We start from the raw sequence: 27,185 nt of genomic DNA, 5'->3' as shown, positions 1-27,185 counted from the left end.
AATATAAATGTTGCAGTGAATATGTTACTAAATGAGCGAAAAATGATTTCTTTCACAGTATCTTATTCTCAGTATCCCTCTAAGCCTGTTTATGTTGAGTAAAACTTACCTCAGTTTCCTCAATCCCATTGCCATTGGTCAGTGTTGTAAATGTGTTTAGTGCACAGTTACTAAGAAACAGATGGCCAGGCAATATTTCACATAGCTGGGGCCACCCTTAAATTAGGTGCACATTAAGTGAGACATTCTTGGTCTGTGCAGAGTGGCCAGATTCAACTGGATGTATAAGTCCAGAGGCCAATAGGCCTGACTCCTGAAGGCAGTGATGGAGTAGCCTCTAGCAGACAAAACTGTTTTGCTGGGCACCAGTAGATGGGTTAATGCTAAGGTCCAAACTAATGGGCCTAGAACAGCTGCTCTCTGGGCTAACCTCGAAGGCAATGTCTCACAGCTAGTATATTCCACTAATCAAATCACTCATCAAATGGATGAGTTGAACTAGGTTAAGGTTTTGCATATAAGACAAAGTCTTCTTGTGGGCTTTTCCAGGGATCATGGACCTTTGCCTCTCAGCTGTGTTTTGTTTTTTTAATAATTATGATTACTTAAATTGTAACTGATTATATACTGTCATTTCTTACTTTAATACTTGCCTATTGTAATAATGTCATGTCCATTGACTCTAGCTGTGAGGTTTTAAGGACTACTGCACACATTAGCTGTAATTGCGCTGTCCATCACAGGCTTACACCTTATTCACAGTACCGTTCTTTCATCTGTATACAGATTTCATTTGAACCATGAAAACTAACAGTCCATTACTTAATTTGTTTTTATTTGATCATTTGGTTGGACCTGATGTACTGTACCTGGTCCTATTTAATCAAGCTGTATTATATCATTACATTGTCATGCCTTTTTAACAGTAACAAAGGTGCTTAGGGACACTGTCTGATAAGTACGCCCCATTAGGGAATACTAATGAGCTAGGAACATGGTGTTAGCTAGCTCTCGGTTAGAATTAATTTGTTTTAATTGACAACTCTCTTCAGAAATTTGTGGAATTTGCATAATTATGATGTATTTAGATCTTAAAACGCTCAAGGGTATTTTTTAATAGGTAATATGCAGGTTTTTTTATGGCGACACCTGAAAGGGATGGCTGGTTTACAGGAATTCAGCTTGCTTTGTTACTCATGAATCTTAGATACTGGAACTCTTACTCTTAAACAATGAGCAACATGATAATTTTTTTTCATGTATGCTTTTCCCTAATTCAAGACATTTTTTATTTCTTGAAGAATTTGTTTTCCTGTATACCTATACATTAGGCCCCATTTCATTATCTCACTTGACCACCTGACCAGGTGATTTGACACCCAGTGTAACAAATTGGTATCTGCTGGTCTTAATTTCCAACAACCATGCAACCATAGCAAATTGAGCTGTTGTTTTAGTCACTTTAGTACATTTGTCTGAGGAAAAGTGAGCTGAGGCCATATGAACGAGAAATTGCCTGTCCCCTGACAGAGCAAATGCCCAATGTTTACCTGAGGGTCCTCAGGGCCCATTCAAAACCTTAACTTTGTAAAGTGTCCAATTTCTTGATGGCCTCCTTTGATGTGAAATCATTGATTAAGATCAATAAAAGTCTGCATTTAATGATCATGAAAGATAAAAACTATTCATATTAGAGCACTTATCTTGGGCATGTAAACAACTGTGTTATAAATTGTGTTCATTAAAACTGTTGTGTTAATGTTCAAAAGAAAAAGAAATTGGTGTTCTTCTACAATTTGTGTTTAATTTTTAAATTGCAACTAAGCTTTAATGGAAGTACATGTTGTTTTAATTATCTATGCATTTTTTGTTTGTTTGTGTGTGCGTTTTTTGTTTTTTATTTTGTGTGTTTTTTCTTATTTATTATGGTGTGTTTTTTTATTTGCATCATGTCAGTGTATGTGTATTATTGCTACATTTCATAGATGAAATATTCCAGCATTCTTTCACGGGTTGTGGGGGGGGGGTGTGTACAATAGCGGATAATAATAATGGTTTTGTTTATTTGCGATATGTCAGTGTATCCTTGCTGTATTTAACACATGAAATATATCAGGGTTCTTTCTCCAGGAAACTACAGCTGATAATGATAATGCCTTAACTTCAAAAAACAGTGGCGCAAATTATAGTTATTAAGTTGTGTGAATTGGTGGTTAAGTTTTCTGAGTGGAGTGGGATATAGTGTTAGCGTGACATGTAGGTTACCTGTAGGCTGTGTTGAAATGTTGTCAGTGTGTGGATAATTACAGGTGTGAGACTCGCTCCCTTTTTCCATCACACAGGTCTCGACCTGCCTCCTAGTTACCTGGTAGGTGGTAAATAGAGAGAATCAGGCACTGGTGTTCTGAAACCAACTCGCATTGAGGTAGAATTTTGGCCATTGTTGTGGACCTTTATGACATGGGCTTGTGCCGGCAGAATCACCAATATAACCACCACTGACTCGACCCTTTTATTTTTTGCTCCTCAAAACTAGATCAGGATCTGGCAGCGTACAAATGATCCACAATGTTGGTTGTTGTTGAAATATAAAGGCCAGGATAGTCGCGAGTATAAGATCACTTAACCTTGCTCGGCTTTATGATTTTGTCAAAAAGTCTTTGTTAGTTTATCGTCTGTGTGGTACCTCAGGTATGAATAATGTGGTAGAGCTATTCTCTGGGTGTGCCCTGTCTGAGTTGGTGGTACACATATCTATCAAAAAGAGCCATTATGAAGCTGACAGTAAGCATGTAACACTTAGGTGAGCACAACACTGTTCTGAAAACTGAAAAAAAATGTGGACAAAATGACAAATTTGTTTTAACTGTTAACATTTATAAATGAAAACAAGGAAAATTTACAACCCAAGGATCTACTTTTCATCAAATGACAATGTCTTTAAAGTTATCTGATTAGAGCTGTAAAGTTTGTGTAATCATGTGTAAGAGATCCAAAGTAAGCACATATCTGTGAGTTCATCAGGTGGCAAGGGCTTCTGAGCAGGTACTCTTTCCTGCTGATAGCTTCACTGGGGAAAAAGGTATACAAAAAAAATGTAAATAGTTAAACAAAATCTTTGGGGTTTTTATCAGGTAATGGTCTTAGAACTTGTACAAATCAGAAACTTTTAGCTTAGACCAAGTTTTTAAGAGTTGTGAATGATCCTGTTGATGTAGAAGGTAGATAAGTTGAAGTTGTAATAGAGCCTGACCAGTAACCGCATGTAAAGGTTAGTGTTGTGTGCATATGATCCTTCTGATAGAAGGCAATGGTCAACTCCATAGAGCACCACATAAGTATTGGATTTCACAGCTCATAAATTTTAAAATGTATTTGTAGACATATTCCTTGAGCTAGAAGGGTGTTTGTTCCTTGGTTTTACCAGGGCTGTGTTTACAACCACTGTTCTTATCAGGTTGTGTACATTAGTCTCTTCTAAAGGGATTACCTGAAACCTTAAACCAGATCCTCACTGATGGCTGGGTTAGTGCTTCAGGCTTCACTGCAAAATGTAATCATTTCAACAATCTTCTCAATAGGCTCTCCTGGGTGGGGATTAAGAGCAGCATTCCAAAGATCACTGTGTCTCAGCCAAATGCAGGAGTTGAAATCAAATTTCTTTTAATAAAACTTCATTAAAAAATAATAATAAAATAATAATAAAATAAACAAAAAGGTATGCCGCTTTACAGATTGTGTCCTCAGAAGCACAAGATTTCAAGTAAGATCTTTGATTAAATATCTGCATCCCTCAAAAACTGAGTGTGAATATGCTGCCAATTCTGACATAGAAGAATCACGATTTAGGAAGATGTATACGTTACACATTAAAGAAGGAAAAAGTTTACATTATGACAAAATTTGTCCTATATTTTACTTTATTACATTTCATTCACATAGTATGAAAACTACATTTTGGATGTATAATCAAAACCAAAACAGTGGTCAAAAAAATTAAGTATCTGGGCCTCTCGAATGGTTTCTAACCAGTTTTCTGTGTAATTGCTGTACACTGGTTAGGTTTACCTGCACACCTGGTGACATTGTGCTGACAGGTAAGCAAGGCAGTGTTCAAGGGTGAGGTTTAGTGTGCCTAGTTACCCTGGGACTATGACAAGGCTGTTGGCAATTCCTGTTGGCCTCATTATCTCTGACATGAGGACACTTACAGGGGCCAAGTCGCCAGTGTTTGCAGGACATGGATTGGAAAGAAGTGATGTGATTTTTACCTGCCCTCACTTATGTAGGCTAATATTTACTGACTGTTTTGTCCTGCCACAGGACACACAGCCACATTCGGTTTGTCCAACAACCTTTCCTGGTATGACATGAATTTATTTGGTCAAGAACAGAATAATTTATAAGTAGTCTGGGTAAATAAAATGGCTGGCCAGTGCTAGTGGGCTGACCTTCAGTTTGAAAATTCCTCTCATGCTGTCCATGTCTCAATTAATGTGGGACTTAATCCTCAAGTATGTGAGTAGATAGACCAGTTCAAAGGGGAGGAGTTCCCCTGAGCAAAGCCAAATAACAGCCAACATTCTTCGTTTTGGTAACGTTTAAGATTAGCACTGTCGTGAGATATACTTTTGACCTTTGTTAGCCTGAATTCTTGAAAATACATTTATGTGAGTAAACTAATAAAGGAACTAGTGCCTTTTTTTTACATTTGTTTGATTGTTATTGATCAAGCAAATCATTGTGTTCTGATATTATCTTGACTGAGAAATTGTTTGAAGTGAAGACAAGAGCATAAAAAATAATTCCGGGCCTTTCTTCTTATTGGCAAATTTAATTGGAGTCTTGCAGGAGTATGTTGTGTGAGAAATTATTGTCAGAAAAAGATAACAAGCTTATGTGCATTGATGTAAACCAGAGTATCAGGGGTGAAAAAGGGTGCCTACAACCAAATCTCAAAACTGAATAAGTGGAATTTAATAAGCACGTGAGATTTTCTGATTGCTGGAGGGAGTGGAAGTGCAGAAATGCTATGCAGGATTTAAGATGAAGGAGAATTTATGGGAAGTTTGCATGTTCCCCGATGTTTAGTGTTCAGGAGGCGTTTGTGATTTCAAGGTGGCCCAGTCCACTGACCCTTCACAAGTCAGTGCTCACTGGACTGAAAATAATGCTCTTTACGCTGAGTGATTTTCTTCAAAATATATCAAAAGAAACTTCTCGAAATCCTTATCAGAAATTACAAGTATCCACTTACAGTACAAGATAAAGTGTGACTTGTTGAAAAAATACAAAACTTTTTCTCACATAAAGCATAATCAGAATATCAGATCTCTAAATCTGCATGGATACTTTCCGTTTAGCTCATGTGCAGCTGTGAAATAATTATGTCTTAAATCCCACATTGTATAAAGCTAATAGTCACTGTATTCCACAGAGTGCCTTCTGTTTCTTTTAATGGTTTACAAACATGCATGTTTTGTGCTTTTATCTTTAGATAGGGCAGAAGATAGGCAAGTGTGTAAAAGAAAACCACCTGAACGAATATTTTTTGTGGTACAGGAAATTGAATCTAGAATCTACAAAATATAGTGCAGTGTTTTGTATGAATTTCTAAGTAGTTGATTTTGGAAGATCTTTCAGAACTATAGATTTCAAGAACATAAGGAGATGAGCTTCTTTGTAAGCATGATGTAGCATCATCTCAACTGGAAATGCCTTAAAAGTAAGTAGATGATGAAGGAGTTAGCCTGTTGCTTCAGTTGCCATCTTGGCTTATCTCTTATCTCATGCCAGGCTGCTGATAAGGATTGACCACCCATGTAAAGCCTGACCATTATCTTTCTCCCACTGGTTTGACTGTGGATAACTGAGATGGATCCATTCACTTACTAACCCCACAAGGTGGTCACAGTACAGGAGATGAAAAGTGCCATTTATAACTTCAGTTAAGGACAGTTATCTTCTCCAAAAGAAACGGTTCACTAGTATACTAGGAAGCTTGTTTACTTCAGTGCTCTAATTTCTGGAAAGCTGTCCTTTAAGAATATACACTGTATGTATTTATTTGTGGATGTTTTATGAAATACACAACAGTGATGGTTGACTGAAATGGAAGATGGCACACGGAACTTACCTAATGCTGAGAGAACCAGGTGTTTTGGATATTTTCATTCATTTTCTTTTTCTTAGTTTGTTTGTGTTGTTCTTTTGTTTTTTTACTTGATGTATAACAACAAGTCTGTATTTACAAGCATGCAGTGGTTATAGTTACATGTCATGCAGCCAAATATAAGATATTTAAAGCCTATCCCAGTTCAGAGCTTCGGTGATCGCGAGGTTATTAGCTAGGATTTGTTGTCATTGGAATTTGTTACCCAGAGAATTGCAGCTCATTACTGTTCATAGATGTCAGGTTATGATGGATTACTCTGTGTATGGCTGTGTTACACAGGGGACCAGTGATGGTTGGCTGACAATGCCTTAATAAAGCATTAGTAGCTGTCAGATATCTATCTAATGTAATTAATTGAGGAATCAGTGAGGATCTGTTCAGAAATATGCTTCAGTGGAACTGCTGTTGTCAGTTATTTGTAGCACTCAATGGATAATTCATCTGTGCTTCTGACCAGCCTGGGCTGCATTCAGCAGCTGGTTGTAGCAACTCTCCGTCTACTATAATCTGATTATAGTAAAGTACTTAAAACATAGAGACTTAAAACATAAAACACCAGAGCAGCTTCAACATTGTGATGATTCATCATTGGCAAATACTCCAGAAGAGACAGACTACTACAACCTGTAAATACAGCCATACTCTTTCTTTCCACAGATTGTAAATGGTGAAATATGGCCTCTTGTGAATTTACCTCAGTTATAGGGTTTTATTCTTACTTTTCATGTAAATGCCTAAATAGTAGAAACTTGCACCCACCCCTGTACCATGGCTTCAGCGGAATGCAATTATTAACACATTTGTTTGTGAATTTAGACACAAATTGGTCAGTGGAGAAGTCTGGGCAAAACTAGAACATGTCTACATACATGTATAAGTATTGCTTAATATTCAGAACAGTAGAAGCAAGCATGTTTAAATATTGTAACCAAATGTGTTGTTCTGTAAATTTTTATCCCCATGTGTTGGACAGACAAAACAGAGTCAGATTTATCTTTCTCTGGATGATTAAAGTGTTTGAGAAGTAGACAATTATTTATTGTGTGGTCAGTGAGGAGATAACTTGATTACACAGCTGAGTGACCGAGGAATGGGGTAGATAGGCCCCTGTCATGTCCAATCCCTGCCATGTGGTTAGTGAAGGATGGTCATCTAGCATTGCTGTATTCCATCCATAGCATCCTGTCAGCAGCTGGACTGTATCTCAGTCAGCATGACACTGCAACTCTGTACACAACTGCCACCGAGAATGAGGATCAGCAATACAGACAGATATGCCATTTATTGTTATCATATCTGAAAACCAGATGTAGAAATAACTGTTGAAAGCCCAACTGGCCAAATGATGCCAATTCATTCTTGATTTTTTGTCTTTCTTCTTAAGAAAGCTGTATTCCTCTCTGGTCGTACGTGGGAAGGTCTTGCAGCAACCTGAGGATGGGTTTCCCCTGGACTCTGCCCAGCTTCCTCACACCATAATGCTGGCTGCCATCATATAAGTGAAATATTCTTGAATGAAAAGCATCAATCAAATAAATAAATAAAAAAATCTGTGGAAAGAAAGAGTATGGCTGTGTTTACAGGTTGTAGTAGTCTGGCTCTTCTGGAGTATTGGGCAAATGTTAAGTTTTGAATTCTAGTGTTTCTTGTAAAAAAAAAAATAAGGAGAAAGGGAGTATGGCTGTGTATTGGATACTGTTTAGAGCTGGAGTAGTTTGCCTCTTGTGGAATGTTGTAGCAGACTTTCTGGGGATGTAATCACCCATTGCCCCTGTTGTTGTTCATGGTGCTCATGTTGATCTTGTTGCATGGTTTGGTAGCTTTGGTCTCCAGAGAGACTGGGATCCCTGGACTGCCCCTGGTGTGATGGTGCTTCTGTGTTTCTTGTTGGTGCTCCACACACCAACCAGACCTCTGATGTCTGCTCCCTAATTTCCTAACCTATTAGGCCTGTCTGATGTGGGCAGGCCAACATATTGTCCCCAGATGATGACTTAAGCAGACTGATTGGCGGGCATCACACAGCTGATCAGTCTCATATGTTCACCCCATTAGCCATTGCTTAACACCAGCTCACAGACTGACTTCAGGCCACTGTATGGTAATTATTTGTGGTACACCTCTTGCAATGTAGATGGAAAGTATTAAATTAGTATGCACAAAATGAATTTTTATTCTAACACGTAGAATAACACATGTATATTATAGCACATATACAGGTTTCTTGCAGAAGATCAATAAAAGACAATTTAGTTATTAGCTACGTGAATTAGCCTGTTTATATTTAAACATTTGTAGAAACATTCATTATTTTATAGTTCATGTTAAAAGTATGGTTAGTCTTTGTGTAAATCTCAAACTTAATTGAGCATATAGCTTTGTGTGTGTGTGTGTGTGTGTGTGTGTGTGAGTTTCTGTGTGTGTGTTTGTGTGTGTGATTGATTTTCTTCTTCTGCCGTCAAGATTATTAAGAAGTTGTGTGATGTTTTCCAGAATGACAGATTATAGTAGCGTAGTAATTATTCTCCATCCTTCAGCTTGAACTTCTTTCATTCAGAAGATTGACTCCACTGACATACACATCAAGCTCCTACAATGGATGGTACCATATTGTCTACTGAGTTTTCAGAAAGCCAGCGCATAAGTGTAGAGGTACACCTGTCAAATCTATGCCCTTATTGTAAGATTTATGACAGATTCCTATTTTCCTTTGAGTGACTTGTTGACGCCAAAACTGCTCAGTGTTTGTCTCTTCAGACAGATTTCTTCAGCTTGAAGAGGTGTTTTTGTCCCCGGGAACAGCTCACTGTGTGCGAACCGTGTCTCCTGAGCATACTTTGCTGTTGTTAAAGGACCCTTAATTACTGCGATTGTGGCACATGGCTAGGAGAAGTTACATCAAATGTACTGGCTATTGAGCTGTAATGGTGCCTGGACATGTTAAGGCACCCTTTTGAATGGCAGGACAAGTTGGTTCCAGCTGACACTAAGTGTTCACCATTCAAGCATGAGGTCTAGAGACCTACCCTCAAGGACTTTGTGTCCTGTACCTCATATTAATTTCTGATCTTCAACCCTAATTAACTACTTGACATTTGAGAAAGCAGCTTATGATGCTGGGGTGTTGAACTCAGTCTGGAATCTGCTGTGGTGAACACAAATCTGTGGCAGGGCCTAAAGGCCTGTCCTCAATTGTCCCATAATGGTTCATGCTGAAGCCTTTGCTGGTGATGCTTCTCTGGCAAGAGCCACCTTCTGAGACAAGGGCCAAACATTATTGCAAGTATTAGTTGGTTGATCACACTATTTACTTCGTAAACAGTATGCATATACTCTCTATTTCCAACAAAAGTAGAAACATCAAACGAACAAATGAATGATCATGGCTTCATAAGATATATTAGAAACGCTTCAGTCAATATCATGGTAGAAACCTCCATACACAACAGTTCCTCAGTACAGATTAGCTATACTGCAGTGTTTAAATTTCACGTTGTGTTTATAATTAGTGTTCTCCTTGTATTTATATGCACATTGATGAACACAACATTCTATTTTATTGTAGTTTTATCAAAATTATACCCCCATTCTCTTTTTGCTCAGGGACAGGCATGGGATATGAAAATGTTTTGAACCTCCACATTTAGCCTTCTGAATCTCCACATTTAGCCTTTTGAATCTCCACATTTAGGCTCTTTGTGGCTAAGATTTATTTAATACCTTTAAAGTTCAAACAAAGCATAGCAGTGTTATGTGAGAACTAGCTGGCCATTAGACCCAGTTTAGCAGGTATGTGTGTAAGACAGGCACCGGTTTGAGGCTAATATTTGGTCAGGAGAGTTGTTCAGGTCTTTAATGTGGTCATCACAGAGGCCTTTGATTGTTAAATGAGGGTCTTTAATCTCCCTGACAACAGACCCTCCCTGGCATGTATGAGAAGGGTTAGATCAGCTGATCATACTTCCGTTTAGCCCTAACTTGTTCCATTTGACACTCAATTGCTGCTTGCTTTTCACAGCTTTTTGTGCAGGTTGCGAGTACACGCTACCTGTGCCTTAGAGGATGTTAAAAAATGACAACTTGGCTCGTAGTTTTAATTTTATAGAGAATAAATATCTGCAGTCTGGGTGATATTCTTGACATATGCCGATTATCCTCAAAGTTTAGTGCTGCACAATTTACATGTGGAGAGTTCTTGAGTATGAAGTCTACTGAAAGCCTAATATCCCATACGTGACATCCGTCCAAGATGTGCCTCATATATCATAGTCTTTTGTTGGGAAAAAGGAGGATGGAAAAGCACCATGAAAAGCAGTGTCACCAAATCTCAATTAATGTAGGACAGGCAATTATCTTAACACGTAGGTAAAGAATTTTCTTGAGAGTGAGTCGCATAGTGGAATATGATAGACACGTACAGGGAGATATGAGGGGAGGGGACTGAAATCAGGGCTGGTCATTCATGGTCATGATGTATACAATTGGAGCGTGTTGTGCGAGGTGTCACTGCTTGACCCACCAGTGACCACCTGGTATATCAGGCTGACCAGATGCAGACAGAGTCTCTTCTGACAGATCCCCAGATATCTCCTGGTTTATTTTCCTTCAGACTGACCAGACGGCAATCCTCTCAGATTTCAACATCCCGAAGAAGCTCATCTAATGCTCTGGGTTTTGTCAAGGGCCTCCTTTGACCTTCCCAAAGATGTAGACAAATTAAAGTACACATGTCTAGATGTATGAAACTGCAAGTGGCCCCTAGTCATGAGTGACTGGAATTCCCTAGGGATATGGACAGGAGTCTTGCTGTAGATTCAACTTCAGCCAAGCTCCCAAATACAGGTACCGGATGGATCTCTAGATACATTTACAGCAAGACTGTCAGATATATCATTCTGCTGGATCTCTGATACATTTACAGCAAGACTCTCAGATATATCATTCTGCTGGATCTCTGATACATTTACAGCAAAGACTCTCAGATATATCATTCTGCTGGATCTCTGATACATTTACAGCAAGACTCTCAGATATATCATTCTGCTGGATCTCTGATACATTTACAGCAAGACTCTCAGATATATCATTCTGCTGGATCTCTGATACATTTACAGCAAAGACTCTCAGATAAATCATTCTGCTGGATCTCTGATACATTTACAGCAAGACTCTCAGATATATCATTCTGCTGGATCTCTGATACATTTACAGCAAGACTCTCAGATATATCATTCTGCTGGATCTCTGATACATTTACAGCAAGACTCTCAGATATATCATTCTGCTGGCATGTGAACAGGAGAAGGGGCAAACAATTAGTACCCCAGTGATTGGTAGTGCTCAGATAGCACTGGCTTTGTTTCTGGAATAACTGATCAAGTCATTCTCCAGACAGGTTAATTGCAGTGTTCTGTAGCTCCAGACTCTGTAACATGTCATACTATCTGGAGGTACATGGGGCTGTCTTTTCCAAGATGTATCATATATAAATCTTGCAACCCATGGGGCGGAGGTCCACAATGCTGGCTTTATGATTGAACAGCATGATGTAATCTAGACTCATTTATTTCACCCATTATGATAACACAACTAAGAAATACTTTAGGCAATGCAACAAATAGTTGGGACGATGTTTGTTATTGCTAGCCGGTGTTTGCTGATTATGAGCCCACCCAGGAATGGCTGCCAGGCATTGTATCAGGAAACGTTCAGCACACCAAGACAAGAAGCTGGAAGTAGTGCTCCTTGAGGAGGGGCGATTTTCCATTGCAGCCAAGTGTCCTCCCACAGTTTTCTCTGAGTGATTGAAACACAAATAAACCAAGGCACCTTTCTCTGTGGTCTGTCTGGAGGCGGGTTTATCAGTCATAGGAAAGGCAATAGGAAATCTTCACACAGTGGGACAACACGGTCTAGAGGATTCCATCGTTCAAACTGCACCTACTTCTGCAGCTATAAAATCTGCTAACTATCAATGGTTCCAACCCTTGAAGCAGGATGTGTATAATTTTTCCATTTCAAGAATTTAAAACAAAACAGTAATACCCAAAAAAAGTGAAGTATTTCATTTAAATTTGAAAAAATTTGTGGCAAGCATACATTGCAAACAAGATTGCAAAGTGTTCTAACCAATCCATCTTCATTTCTAGAGATTTTCAATGATGATCAACTTTAATTTATCTGCATATACATGTAGACCTATTACATTTTGGTTAGGATAGGTTCTGGTATAGTTCATAAATGACAGATTGAGGGATACAGACAGAGTGACCAATAATGATTAAGAAGCACAGTAGTGATATGTAAATATTCCCATGTCATCTGATCCCATTGCATATGTTTTGACTTAAATGTGCCACATTGGTGGCATCAAGACTAACCAAGATGAGTAAACAATTTGGTTTAAATTGTCACAGTCAGAGCATGATGTGTTGCACATTTCTTGGGGTAAGCCTGAACCAAGGACTACACATATTCATCAAATGCTGTGCAGTGTGAAGGTCAACTGTCTGTTGTTGATGTAATACATACCACTTGGCCACATCACTGACAGGCTCTTGTACAGGTTGAGGCTTGACATAATGCTGAGATCAGTAAATCATTCTCAACTGTAAATACAAGAAATTGCACAATCATTGGTAATGTTTGCTTTCTTTCACTGCTGGTTTTAGATCATTATAAATATGTTTCAGACATAATATATTGATGACTTGTCATTTGTGGTGTTATCTAAGCATGGCACAGGTGATGTTTACTGACGATCCTCACTTCAGCTTCAACATTAAGAGAACAAAGCTGTAAATTGTGGGATGGCCTTTCAGGTGATGGCTGTATGTGTCTGTGTTTGATAGGTGTAAACACCACACAGGTTTTTGAGGTGTCTGTATGTGTAAATCATGCCAGCGGCTGTTTCCCCCTGACAGAGGTTGTTTGTAAATATTGTACCTAATTGACACTCTGGCCTGTAAACAGTGTCGCACAACATGTGATTTACGGTTGTGTGGCATATCCTTTATCAGTCAGACAAAAGATGGGATGAACTGGAAGTTTGCCACTGGAAATCTTCGAGGCTTTTCTCTGGTCTCCATAAAATGACAGGACTAGATTGGAAACTGTCAGGATGATCGGGGTCATAGGAGACAAAAAAAAATGGTGTGAGATGTGGACGAGTGGATGACTGGAGGAATTGTTGGCAGCTGCAACAACAACGCTGGTCGTTTGCCAAGAGCAATCACAACGCCCCAGTCGTAGGTGCCCAATATGTCACAATGACATAAGTGCGCACAGGTAAAAACGTCCACTTGAGAAGTCAGCATGGCTCTTGTAATGGAACAAGTGCAGCATTGTTGGCGCTTGCACCTGACCGAATTACAGCTGTCGAGGAAAGCTGTGAAACACCGCCTTTTGAACAGGAGAGCAGTCTTTTCTGGATTTGCCATCAGTAGGAAGTATACCACCTCCCTACTCCCAAGTGCTCCACACTGTAATTACCTGACTATCCTGCTTGTTTTCACAACAAATCAGCCTCTGTATAATTTTCCACTGATAAGGTTACATGGACATGGGGTAACTGTGTTTGCGTTCGAGCAAATACATGTACTATAGTACTATAGGGTTAACCCGATATTGCGTCTTACATCTGAATCAGTTTCTCACCGATTCACACCCAGTCATCAAAAACAACTTGTACTCTAAGGGGAACATGCGCATATTAGATACGGTAACAAACGGAGGTAGGCCGACATATACATGATCTGTTTCAGTTCAGGATGTGCCCATGTTCCTTGATTTGTCTAAAACCTGTGGCAGCTTCCCAAGAACAGGTGCAATTTGATTGAATCAACTGATAATCAATAAAGCTTTTACGACTGGGGTAAAACCCAGAGTTATACTGTTTAAAGTACATTATTTGGTACTGCTTTGGTTAGAGTTTCATATCAGTCAGTAGTCATCCATTTACAGACCACCCCTTTCCAAGCCAAGTGGAGATGAACATACTGTGTGCAGGAGGATTGGCCAACGTGGTTAACTTTCTAATGTACTTTGTTCCCCCCGGGTTTAGTAAACTACAATTTAATTTTGCGGACTGGATCCTTCCTTATATCATAATTAGACCAACAATAATTTAATAAATGTTGATCAGTTATTGATATAATTCAATTTTGGCATCTTTATGGCACTGGATTTTAGTTCTAAGTGTTCAGTAAAGTGGACATGTAAGATTTTCCTAAACTGATTTCTCAGAAGCCAAATCAGTATTGACCCCAAGTTAATTTCATTTAATGCTGTAAGTTGCAATGAATTCAGGCTTAACATCCAAGGATTGTAATTTTATGGTTTTTACATGCAACGTGTTGTTTACAAAATGAAGTTATTGATTTTATAAATGGGTTAACAGAAATATTCACTTGAAAAGAATTAAGTACAGTTCGTGTTACATGGAGTAAATTATGATTATTTTTTATTATTTATATTTTTTGTTGATTTAACGTTGTGATTTGATCTGGGTGTTTTTTTTTTTTGTTTTTTTTTGTTTTTTTTTTATAAAGGAGCCTGTTAACTTGTTTAGGTTTGCAGGATTTCTGTCACTCATTATGGTTTAAGATCTACTACTCTAGTTGTCAAGGCATCTGGTGATAGTTCCTTATTCCACATATGGAAACACTCCAGTATGGGTTGTAAACAAGCAATGTGAATCCCACTTGAGTTTTTGTCCTAGGCCTATTAAAAAGTTACACAAGCCCTGTAGAGAAATGGCCTGTTGGCAAACATGCCAACTAAGGGTATCAGTATATTTAGCCTGTCAACTTTGAACTTCAGCACATGATTGTCTTTTACACAACACTAGGTACAAAAAATCTTAGCAAAAAACTGTGTGTTTTTGTAGGATTTTTAACTCTAAGACTACAAGAATTGCAACTGTGTTGCGATGTGAATTCTTTTCCTTGCCCACATGTATGCTTGTACGTATGTGAAGCATCATTGAGTACCCCCGGCTTGCCCCAGTGGCCATGCTCACACGATCTATGCTATGGCAGATCTTACCATGTACCAGTACTCATGCTTATTTAACTTTGCCCTTCCCAGTAAGCATGTTTTTTTTTTGTACATTTCTCACAAAAACCTGATTCACTACAGGTATAATTTAGCTGACTGAAAGCTTCCAAGTGGCAGAGTGCTGTTTGGTGGAATCCAAAACTTACAACTACATGTACCTCTATATCCAAACACAGTTGTCATATGTTACCAAAGGACCGGGACTTAATAAAGTAAGTGATGTTGAGAGAGTGCTAGATCACATGTACTTACTTCTATTTTCTATGGATTTATCACCTGCGTGTATTGGTGATAGATTGGTTAATTTACTGTGTTGACTGAGTATTCAGTCAATGTGACATTAATCTAATCTATCATGCAAAGTCCTAGCATGGACGACTATATTTGTACAGCGTGCCTGCCCCAGGATGATGGAGCTTTCCGCCTGGTCAGTCTGCGTGGTTGTCTGTCAGTATCTGAACAAAGGAACCCCACGCTGATGTAACAGATGACAAGTTGTCTATTAACTGTTAGATGAATCTCTCACCTACCTACTCATGGTTTTCATAAGTGTGCACATGTTTCTTAGACCTTTTCTAAACCTGTTGCCCTTGAGAAGCGGTTTTAGGCTGCCTCTAGATAAGGGAGTTCTACAACACACCACATGACTATAAGCTCCAACCTTTCTCAGCTTTGTTGTTTCTATGTCTTCACTTCATCCATTTTTTTTTTTTTATTGTTTTCTTTTGTTTTTTTTTTTCTAGTGGTGCATTTTCAGAGGCAAATAAAGGTTATAAACTCTCACTTGTAGTGGTGAAATGTCATATTTCCTTTCATTCAAACCACAGATCAGCTTTCTGAACTCTCAGAGTCAGGAAAAATGAGTAACCCACATGGACAAACACTAGGTTAAAAGCTTTTGTACCTGATATTCAACATGATTTTTTAAGCTGTAGACCTCTTAGATGAGCAAGACCAGGTAAATTTAAGGTTCTCGTAATGTTATGGCTGTGGCTTTCTTTTACTGAATGGATGTGTGGATGGGTTATATGCCTGCTGAATCTATTGTAACATCTTATTAGTTACAGAGCTGTGATTATTCAAATTGCAAATAACTGATAAAGATGCAGTGGCGTGTACCTGTATGGCAGCCTACTGCTCCAGTGGCTTACTACACGCTAAGCCCTCTCCCACCTTCCAACAGCCACATCATGCATTTGAAGAAGGCATGTTGAATAAACAAAAGACGCAAGGAGCATTTGCTGGAATTTCACCATTACCTAGCTGAATTAATATTGATATCTCTTAGCTTGTGTGGGAATTCAGGCGTTCATGTCACAGATTGCTGGCCCCGGACTGCCCAGGCTCCAAGTGTTCATGAAAAGCTCCTTAACAGTATTACCGTTGCTAGCTGGAACTTGGGTTGTCAAGGGGCATCAAATTATGCTCCCAGAATTAAGTGTATATCTCTGCCTTCACAACACATAAGCAACAGAAACTTAGCAAAGTGTGATGTACAAATACTTGTAAAATGTATCCAGTGTGCTTTCATAGGAAATTGATTTGATGTATTTGGGGCTGTTACTTAAAATGAAGAAGTTTTTGATCCAGATTTTTGTATTACTTTGTGAACTGTTTGCATAAAATCTGAGTGACAGTTGTAAGGTTTTTTTGTGCATCGTATTCCTGAAAACAAGTGAATTGATGTAAGTGTAAATGCTTTGTTCAGGTAAGCAGTGTGTGTTTAATCTCGGTCGTAACATGTTCAAATTTCACGGTGAGAATTTGCATGCCTTTACCTGCATCATATATCTACAGGCCTGACTTAGTTTAGCTGTAAGGTATGCTCTTTTAGAGTGTATGGTTTGATAGAGAGACAGAGCATAATGTTTCTGAGGCCAGAAACATCAGAAGGGTTGGTGTTGACAAGAGGTTAACCATTTAAACAGTATTTCCCAGTAACACACCACTGGTGTAACATTGCCTCCTGTTAACCTCTCCTGTGTACTCTACCAGAGCTGGTCACAAACATATTAGCATGTCTACCTGCAGTAAGGCCAGGTAAAACCCTTTGATGTCACACCTATCTACATGTCCTACCTGAGGACAACACTATCAGGTGAAAGACCACCAGGTAATTGGAAGAAGTCACATGAACTGAATAAGTCTTGGAACCATGTGATAAAAGTTCTCACCTTTTCCTAATTATGACTCGTCATGAATGTCATAATACGGTATTTCACCTAAAGTTTATTATTTTTCAAGTGATACATTTTACTTGATTCTGACTGATTTATCAGCCTTTTGGGCTCACTTCAGATTTGTTTTTTTTTTTTTTCTTTTTTTTTTGTTATGTTTGATGAATTTCTTATCAGAAAACCTTGAGTATTGGCATCAAAAGTATCGTTTTATTGTCTCAGTATGTCATTCTGAGAGGGTATTTTTATATACCAAACTGTAGGTGAAATACAGCAAAATCTTTTGTAGGGGAGGGATAAAGATTATCTGATGACTTCATCTTTTGTACAGGAGGGATAAAGATTATCTGGGGACTCCATCTTTTGTAGGGGAGGGATAAAGATTATCTAGGGACTCCATCTTTTGTAGGGGAGGGATAAAGATTATCTGGGGACTCCATCTTTTGTAGGGGAGGGATAAAGATTATCTGATGACTTCATCTTTTGTAGGGAAGGGATAAAGATTATCTGATGACTTCATCTTTTGTAGGGGAGGGATAAAGATTATCTGGGGATTCCATCTTTTGTAGGGGAGGGATAAAGATTATCTGGGGACTCCATCTTTTGTAGGGGAGGGATAAAGATTATCTGGGGACTCCATCTTTTGTAGGGGAGGGATAAAGATTATCTGATGACTCCATCTTTTGTAGGGGAGGGATAAAGATTATCTGATGACTCCATCTTTTGTAGGGAAGGGATAAAGATTATTTGATGACTTCATCTTTTGTAGGGGAGGGATAAAGATTATCTGGGGACTCCATCTTTTGTAGGGGAGGGATAAAGATTATCTGGGGACTCCATCTTTTGTAGGGGAGGGATAAAGATTATCTGATGACTCCATCTTTTGTAGGGGAGGGATAAAGATTATCTGATGACTTCATCTTTTGTAGGGGAGGGATAAAGATTATCTGATGACTCCATCTTTTGTAGGGGAGGGATAAAGATTATCTGATGACTCCATCTTTTGTAGGGGAGGGATAAAGATTATCTGGGGACTCCATCTTATGTAGGGGAGGGATAAAGATTATCTGATGACTTCAACTTTTGTAGGGGAGGGATAAAGATTATCTGGGGACTCCATCTTATGTAGGGGAGGGATAAAGATTATCTGATGACTCCATCTTTTGTAGGGGAGGGATAAAGATTATCTGATGACTTCAACTTTTGTAGGGGAGGGATAAAGATTATCTGGGGACTCCATCTTATGTAGGGGAGGGATAAAGATTATCTGATGACTCCATCTTTTGTAGGGGAGGGATAAAGATTATCTGGGGACTCCATCTTATGTAGGGGAGGGATAAAGATTATTTGATGACTCCATCTTTTGTAGGGGAGGGATAAAGATTATCTGATGACTCCATCTTTTGTAGGGGAGGGATAAAGATTATCTGATGACTCCATCTTTTGTAGGGGAGGGATAAAGATTATCTGGGGACTCCATCTTATGTAGGGGAGGGATAAAGATTATCTGATGACTTCATCTTTTGTAGGGGAGGGATAAAGATTATCTGGGGACTCCATCTGAAAATTCCACTCTTAATCATCAGTTATGCTGTGATTTCAAGTGTTGTCAATAAACTTAAAATATCACCACGTTTTATGCCCACACCTAAGAAATTAAAAGAGTAACTTGTAACTTCCCCTCTTGGCGTTCAGCATGCAGGGGATAGTGCAACGACTGGTTGACCTGTTTCAGTATAATGGCTTGGTCGAGGCGGCTTACTTGCCTTCAGTTAGTTGTCTCGGTGAAGCAGCACTAGATAAAAGAGCGGTGGAAATCTGTCCTGCAACAAGGAGGCACATCACATGCACTCTAAGGATTCCTTTGTCGTCATATGACTGAAAAATTGTTAAGTATGACGTTAAACCCCAAGCACTCACTTACTCACGTTTTGTGCCACCAGCATTCTATTTCCAATAATCTTTAACATATGACATGCAGGTAAAACTGCTTATTCCAGAGTTCATTCCAGTTGTGTTATGATCGAGTAAGTGATACCCTGGAGCTAGTTACGGTGCCCTGGGAAGAGAGATGAGCAGCAAGGATTGGCTTGTGCCAACTGTAACCAGATCATGGACACAATTCCCATGTTGAAATATCATAAATAGGACACTATAGTAGTTTTTAATATATCAAAGGTCAGATATTTTCTACTGGGAGATTCTGGACAGTCCTGTTTATTCTTAGTATTGTATTTATGTAGTTCTAGAATCCATGCTATTCTGGGCCAGGCTATGGTGTATCTGAACCAGCTGCTATATCTGGCTTTAGGAAACCTACGGATCTGAAGGGTTAGACAGACCCCGAAGTAGAATCGGTTATATCAGCCTTTACATCCCCTCTCAACACCATGCCTTCACAAATACATGTATGCCCAGTCTCTAGATTACAGAAAGCCTCATGTGTACAGATTGCGGAAAGTCTCACATGTACAGATTACAGAAAGCCTCACGTGTACAGATTGCGGAAAGTCTCACATGTACAGATTACGGAAAGTCTCATCTGTACAGAATACGGAAAGTCTCATGTGTACAGATTACGTCTGTTCCAGGACACACCATAGATATGATGCCAGCATGCATATTACACAGTTAAAAGCTACATGGAAACTTATCCAAAAGTAATTGAATATCAGCACAAATGTTATACTGGAGGGCATTCGCAAAGACAGTCCAGCAGATAGACTTAGGCCCAAAGCCGGGGAATCGTAACAGTGTATATTTTGACAGTCTTCTGATTTTTTTAAATACATGTGTTGCACAAAATCAGATGCCCACCATTGCTCTGATTATCCAAGGCACAATTAAATCTTTGTTTTAAATCCCAAGTTTACCTGTAGAGGAATTATCCGGGGTATTCAGTTTTCATGATCATTATAATAACACATTTCTCCCCTCTAACTGGAAGACCCTACATGTATATTACAAGAAAGAGAAGTTTATTTTTTGCCCTGTGTGTACTGTGTAAGCTTGTATGAATCAGCAGAAGGTTTATGGAATGCTGACTCAGCAGATCCAGCCATGCAGACATGGACTGAAGCTCATCCCTCTGATATTCTGTGTAAGCAAATACATTGTAGCAGTTTAACAGCTGATTTCTTATGCACTAACAAGGGCCATAAACCTGGGCTAATGCTGTAACATTATACAGAGTGGTCAGTAAGTGGAAATCTAACAGCTGTGTTTGATCTCACCCTCTTACTCAGTTTTCATATGAAATTTGGTTCAGGGTTGTATGAGATACGCTGAAGCTTGCTCATGCAGATCACTGCATCGCTGGCTTGACTACAGTTCCCATCATGCGTTTATCACTACCCTTCCCTGTATTAACACCTGATAAAATACCTGGATGAGATAGGTGTTTATCTACGTGTAGATTAGGGGATGGTGAGTGCGCCCACCTGGGCCCACTTCCTGGCGAGAGAACCTTAGTCTGGCCGTGTCAGAGAGGTGGGCAAAACGACCGGCCCACTTCACCCCACTCTAGACCAGATCGCCCGTGGAGCTACTTAAATACCAGCCCTGGTAACCCCTGAGGGGCAAACACCTGACTCTCAGTCGCAAGTTTTTGTGTGCTGTAGACAACATTATAATCTTTACTCACAAATAGAAGGTAATTAATGACAAAATTTTTTTCCTGATCTGCAATTTTGGTCATGATTCTTCTCCTAAGAGACTATACTGAGATATCTTTTGTCACTTCAACTCGTCAAATGTCAGAAAACACGGACGAAGTTGTTTGTAAATGTCCAGGTGGTCATGGATGGACAGGTAAAAAATGTGCGCTATATATTCCCCTCACATCTTCGGCTTGATAAATCACACTGTTTCTTCTTATCCTTTACACAAAAATCATCATTTCACTCATTGGCTGTTTATAGAAAAAGCATTCAAGGTAATAGAATAGTGCTCATACAGTGTAGTCAGGGAAAATAACAAGCTGTACACGTAGAACACAGTCATACATCTACATGTACCATCTACTGTGATGACATTTATTAGCTTTAAATCCTTAATTGGCCTACTCTATTACTTTTTGTCACATTTTTCTCAGCTTTTTTGGCTGCTGGTGTTGACAGATTTCTGTTGACTGATGATCTTAATGGTGTTGTAACACTAAGGTGCTGGGCTGTGGAGTGTGTAAGGGAAGCCAGCTACACAGAAGCTTGTCTGACAAGTGACACGTGTTGGTGTTGAGACTAAGACTTACATATGGCCAGACAAATCCCCAGCCTGTTGACCTTCTCTCTGACTTACAGGCTGAAACAGTCTCAACTCTACAGTCCTTAAGATACCAGTGCTGTATGGGATCTCTGACCTTTGTCATGTGTGGAAACTTTTCGGGTCGTTTGTTTGGTTGTGTGGATATGTAAGAGTATTGCCTGCAAAAAGACAAAGCTATGGTGTGAAGTCTGTCAATGAAGTGAAGCCCCATGTGCAACATGATTTAAATAATATTTCAAAGTGGTAAATAGCTTCATTATGATTAGCTTTTTATTATAACAACTATAAGCTATAACAAGAGTTGGATGTAGAATTTAATCGCAGTGTGGTGTGAAAGTCACCGTTGTCAGGTCACCTGGCCATATAACAAGTTGGATGTAGAATTTAATAACAGTGTGGTGTGAAAGTCACCTTTGTCAGGTCACCTGGCCATATAACAAGAGTTGGATGTAGAATTTAATGGTAGTGTGGTGTGAAAGTCACCGTTGTCAGGTCACCTGGCCATATTACACGAGTTGGATGTAGAATTTAATAGCAATGTGGTGGTAAAGTCACCTTTGTCAGGTCACCTGGCCATATTACACGAGTTGGATGTAGAATTTAATCGCAGTGTGGTGTGAAAGTCACCGTTGTCAGGTCACCTGGCCATATAACAAGAGTTGGATGTAGAATTTAATCGCAGTGTGGTGTGAAAGTCACCTTTGTCAGGTCACCTGGCCATATAACAAGAGTTGGATGTAGAATTTAATAGCAGTGTGGTGGTAAAGTCACCGTTGTCAGGTCACCTGGCCATATTACACGAGTTGGATGTAGAATTTAATCGCAGTGTGGTGTGAAAGTCACCTTTGTCAGGTCACCTGGCCATATAACAAGAGTTGGATGTAGAATTTAATAGCAGTGTGGTGGTAAAGTCACCTTTGTCAGGTCACCTGGCCATATTACACGAGTTGGATGTAGAATTTAATCGCAGTGTGGTGTGAAAGTCACTGTTGTCAGGTCACCTGGCCATATAACAAGAGTTGGATGTAGAATTTAATAGCAGTGTGGTGGTAAAGTCACCGTTGTCAGGTCACCTGGCCATATTACACGAGTTGGATGTAGAATTTAATAGCAGTGTGGTGTGAAAGTCACCGTTGTCAGGTCACCTGGCCATATAACAAGAGTTGGATGTAGAATTTAATAGCAGTGTGGTGGTAAAGTCACCGTTGTCAGGTCACCTGGCCATATAACGAGTTGGATGTAGAATTTAATAGCAGTGTGGTGTGGAAGTCACCTTTGTCAGGTCACCTGGCCATATAACAAGAGTTGGATGTAGAATTTAATCGCAGTGTGGTGTGAAAGTCACCTTTGTCAGGTCACCTGGCCATATTACACGAGTTGGATGTAGAATTTAATCGCAGTGTGGTGTGAAAGTCACCGTTGTCAGGTCACCTGGCCATATAATAAGAGTTGGATGTAGAATTTAATCGCAGTGTGGTGTGAAAGTCACCGTTGTCAGGTCACCCAGCCATGTAACAAGAGTTGTTGTTGTGGATATTACCTTTGTATGGTTTCTAACATCATTGATAATGGAGATTGGAACTATAACCCCCATTCAGTTTTTATGCTTTTCCATTTTCAATCAAATTGTGTTTCTAACATCAATTAATAAGTAAATTTTCTTTATGTTCACGCAATAATGAGCTGTCTTATTGAGCAATTGTTTTGCTTTCTCACTGCAATGAACCTAAAAAATATTAATGCCCCAACCTCTCCGGACTACTTTTTACTAAAAGTAGACAGGACCATGCCAGCATAAATCATCTGTTTGCTTCTTGAGATTCAAACAGTTTGTACAGGGATTTTTTGTTCTACCCCAATGTTTTTAGTTATTATCCTTAAACGAAATATCTCTTTACAATTCACCCCAAAACTGACCTGCCATCTTATAATTGAAAAATTTTTGAGTTTGGAATGAATAAATCTTTTCGCAAATTAAAACATTGGACTTGTTTCTGTTCTCGATGGCTCATCCTCTTGCCACTTGTCTTAAGGCACCAGTACACACAGGATGAATGAAGGCAGTTGGGGGGTCTTTCTCCCAAGGCGGTCCATTATTTGACAGGTCATGTTTATATCAGATCTCTACCTCTTCTGTCAAATGGCTGTCTGTTTATAGGATTTATTTAGTGTCAACTTCATGGTTTATTTTATAAACACAAGTAACCAGATTTTAAAGCAGCTGAAACAAGTTGTAGAAACATATGCTGAAGGGCTGACAGGCTGACAGACCTGACAAGTCCATTCTGTACATTAAACTAGTGAACAAAATCTACTTATATCAGAGTGCTTAAAATATTCGCATGCATTTCCACATGTATTTGCCTATAAAGTAAATCTAACATTTTCAGATTAGAGTTCTGTATTTCATGTACACTTTTGTTGGATATCAAAAGGTGATCAAGGTATAGATGATACCATTAGGTCTGTGTTGACTAAAATCAAACACACACTTCTGTGACTACATAAATTAGTAAATGAGAAATGCTTACTTTTTTGTACATGTACATGTGGTATAAACAGTGTGTGTGATTTCCCATGTATTAATGACCGTATTTTACTTTGCAGCAGTACTAAAAGGCCTTTGTTCTATGTCAGATTTTAGAGTAGGACAAACATGTTTTTCGTGCTAATGCCTATTAAGATGGCCTGTGTTTGTATCTTTTCAGATTTGCTACAGACCCAGGTTTCAGTATTCAGTCATCCTGACATCTTGGACAACGCACAATTAACCATAGATATGCCCAGAAACCAGTTGTTAGTAGGGGCCAGGTAGGATTGTTATAAGTTTAATAATATTACTGATTACCAACTTCATGTTACTGCCTAGTGATGATTAAGTAAGGCATACTGTTACATTCGTCATTAGTATATCTATTAGGATGAGAAATGTTCAATAAGCCAAACTGGCCTGCAGTTAAGGAACTAAAGTTTTCATCATCCGATGTTTTCACTTGCTGTCTGCAATTTGAATATGGTAACATGAAGATAAAATTTGGATTTTCTGTCCTGTTTAAAGGGAATGTCTATTCCGGCTCTCGCTGGAAGACTTGTCAGAACTAGAAATGGCTGACTGGAAGTCAAACAACATGACCAAACTTATTTGTAGAGCTAAAGGGCAGCCAGAGGTAAGTGATGCAAGTTGTAAAAGAGTGAAAGCATACTTGACTTCATTATTTCACTCTGTAAATACTTGTTGCCCAACTAAAGTATATTTTGATAAGAGCTAACGTTTCAAGATGAGATGGTACCCTAGCTATTTTGTATATGTCAAGGCTTATCAAGGTTCCCCCTACAAGAAAAGCAATGATATCATTTGTTTAGTATATTGTTTATAACAGTTGGGTATACACATATTGGATCATGCTGTGATTCTTGTAAGATTTCTGCTTCTTCTGATCCCCATAAGCTCTTGTCCCTCTTAATTTGCCTTCAGCATTGCTCGTAGGATACTTTGTCAGATGTTTGCCACAGGCCTTTGGTTTACTCCAGCCTCTTTCTGATATCCTTCTTCCATAAATATACAAGAGAAATTATTTTGAATACTTTGATAAACACCAACCAATCTATCAAAAAACCTGTGAAAGATTCCAGTCATTCGTTATTATTTTGCATGTTTAGCAGTAAAGAAAAAAATTTGAAATACTTTCGCATGTTTACACACAGAAAGTGTTTGAAATGTTTTGTACAATGTTTTGTTTTGGCAGAACCTTTGTCATAACTTTGTCCGTGTTTTAATCGTGTATGATGGAGAAGTGTTCACTTGTGGAACGAATGCCTTCTCTCCGGAATGTTCATGGAGAAAAGTGAGTATAAACGTGTTAACAATGGACATAAAATTTACTAGTAAACTTTTGAGCACACATGTACTTACCTTGCAGTAAGATAAAACATAACATGGACCTATAAATACAGATAAAAGCCTACAAACAGTTTGTACATGAGCTTGAATCAAGATCTCATCTGCTATAAGGGATTTGGCTAAAAACTGTGCTGTAACTGTCAAGGAATTACTAAAATTGAATCAATGTGTGTTTCAGACGAATGATCCTGCTCTGTCTATGGCCTAAATTCCTTTTACTGGACTGATTCATAAATAGCTATACTGTTCCACTGTTCCACAAAGGTGGTTAGACATTGCTTAGCGCTGATTTTCAGACACGGGCTGATATGAGGGATTTGAGTGTGACATATTACATACAGACTAGATGATTTTCAATAGTATAAAGGGTAGTCCAGTGATATATTGCTGAATGCTTGTGATGGTCTGGCCGAAGTAAAGTACCCACGCAGTTGTCCATTTTTTATGAGGCCTCTATGTGGAGGTCTGGTTAGAAACCTTCACTGCAGCCAAAGATGGAGAGTTGATGGATGGTGGCTGTTAGATTTAATTAATATATTAGGAGCTCATGTCTGACAACAATTTATTAGATGTCATCAGGAAACTCTTCCTGAAATATAAATTATATGAGGAGGGGTATTTTTTGGACTCTCGCTGGTTTTACTTTTTTTCGTTGTGAGTTATAAAGCTTATCAGTGCCATGGGTTTTTGTAAAACCAAAAATAAGCAGCTTGAAGAAATTCTCAAAAACCAGCATTTCAGTTCTATTGAGCTGATCACTTATGCCAAATGACTCTCGGCGACTGATATTAAATGTCTAATCAGACATGACAATATTACAAATGGAAATTATTTCTGACTCAGATAAATGTTTCTGACTGACTTCGGCAGCGTATGGCATAACGTTGATCAGAGTGATCCGCGCCTTCCAGGATTACATTTGAACTGAGATAGCTATAATGTGTTTTATTATTAGTCTGTTTTGGTAGTGGGTAAACACTTAGTTAGTCCATCATGAGAAGTTTTTTTTCATAGCAAGAAATCATATTGAAATCAAATTTGCTACATGGCTTCACTATGATACGTTAAAGATCAGGTTTGAGCTTAGTGCTGTTCTGTTCATTTTCAACAAAATGATGGCTGTTTTCGTCCTGTTTTGGGGCTTTGACACTCTTCCTGACTTCCTGTTTTTTTTTTTTCAAAACAGTTTGTCAGATTGAATTGAATATTGCAATTTGACTTCACCATGACAAGGTACAGATAAAGTTTGAAATTTGTTAATTGTGAAGGAATTTGTACTGTTTTGTCCTGTAATGGACATTGTCATAATTATTATTCTTCAAAGACATGTGGACATATATTGTGAAAAGCAGTACTTCCAAAACACTATTTTAAACAGAATTATCAGAGTACTAACACTGAATATGTAATCATACATGTGCATTCTCAGTACAATAGCACATGTGTATATACATGTACTTGTGCTTGTGCCAATCAGTTGAAGGAACTGTGTTACGGTATGAGAATTGTAGATACCGTAGTGTACAAGTAGACACATAGTGTACTTACAGATACATACAAGGCAGCACAGTCTTGCTGTACGTGTATGAATGTTCTGATACTGATATAAATA

The 27,185-nt window shown here is 38.7% G+C and overlaps 1 protein-coding gene across 1 annotated transcript in view; it reads left to right on the top strand.

Annotated features, from left to right (window-relative positions):
- LOC135461958 (semaphorin-5A-like) overlaps positions 1-27,185 on the top strand; it is a 77,793-nt gene that overhangs the window by 15,028 nt on the left and 35,580 nt on the right. Inside the window, exons 3-5 of the mRNA XM_064739263.1 lie at positions 24,381-24,483; positions 24,731-24,839; positions 25,419-25,517. Of these exons, the coding sequence (XP_064595333.1) occupies positions 24,381-24,483; positions 24,731-24,839; positions 25,419-25,517 (311 nt within the window). The remainder of the gene's footprint in view (positions 1-24,380; positions 24,484-24,730; positions 24,840-25,418; positions 25,518-27,185) is intronic.

Source organism: Liolophura sinensis, chromosome 1 (assembly GCF_032854445.1).
Source record: "Liolophura sinensis isolate JHLJ2023 chromosome 1, CUHK_Ljap_v2, whole genome shotgun sequence".
NCBI lineage: Eukaryota > Metazoa > Mollusca > Polyplacophora > Chitonida > Chitonidae > Liolophura > Liolophura sinensis.
Note: the sequence above shows the minus strand (reverse complement) of the source record. Positions and strands in the feature narration are given on the sequence as shown.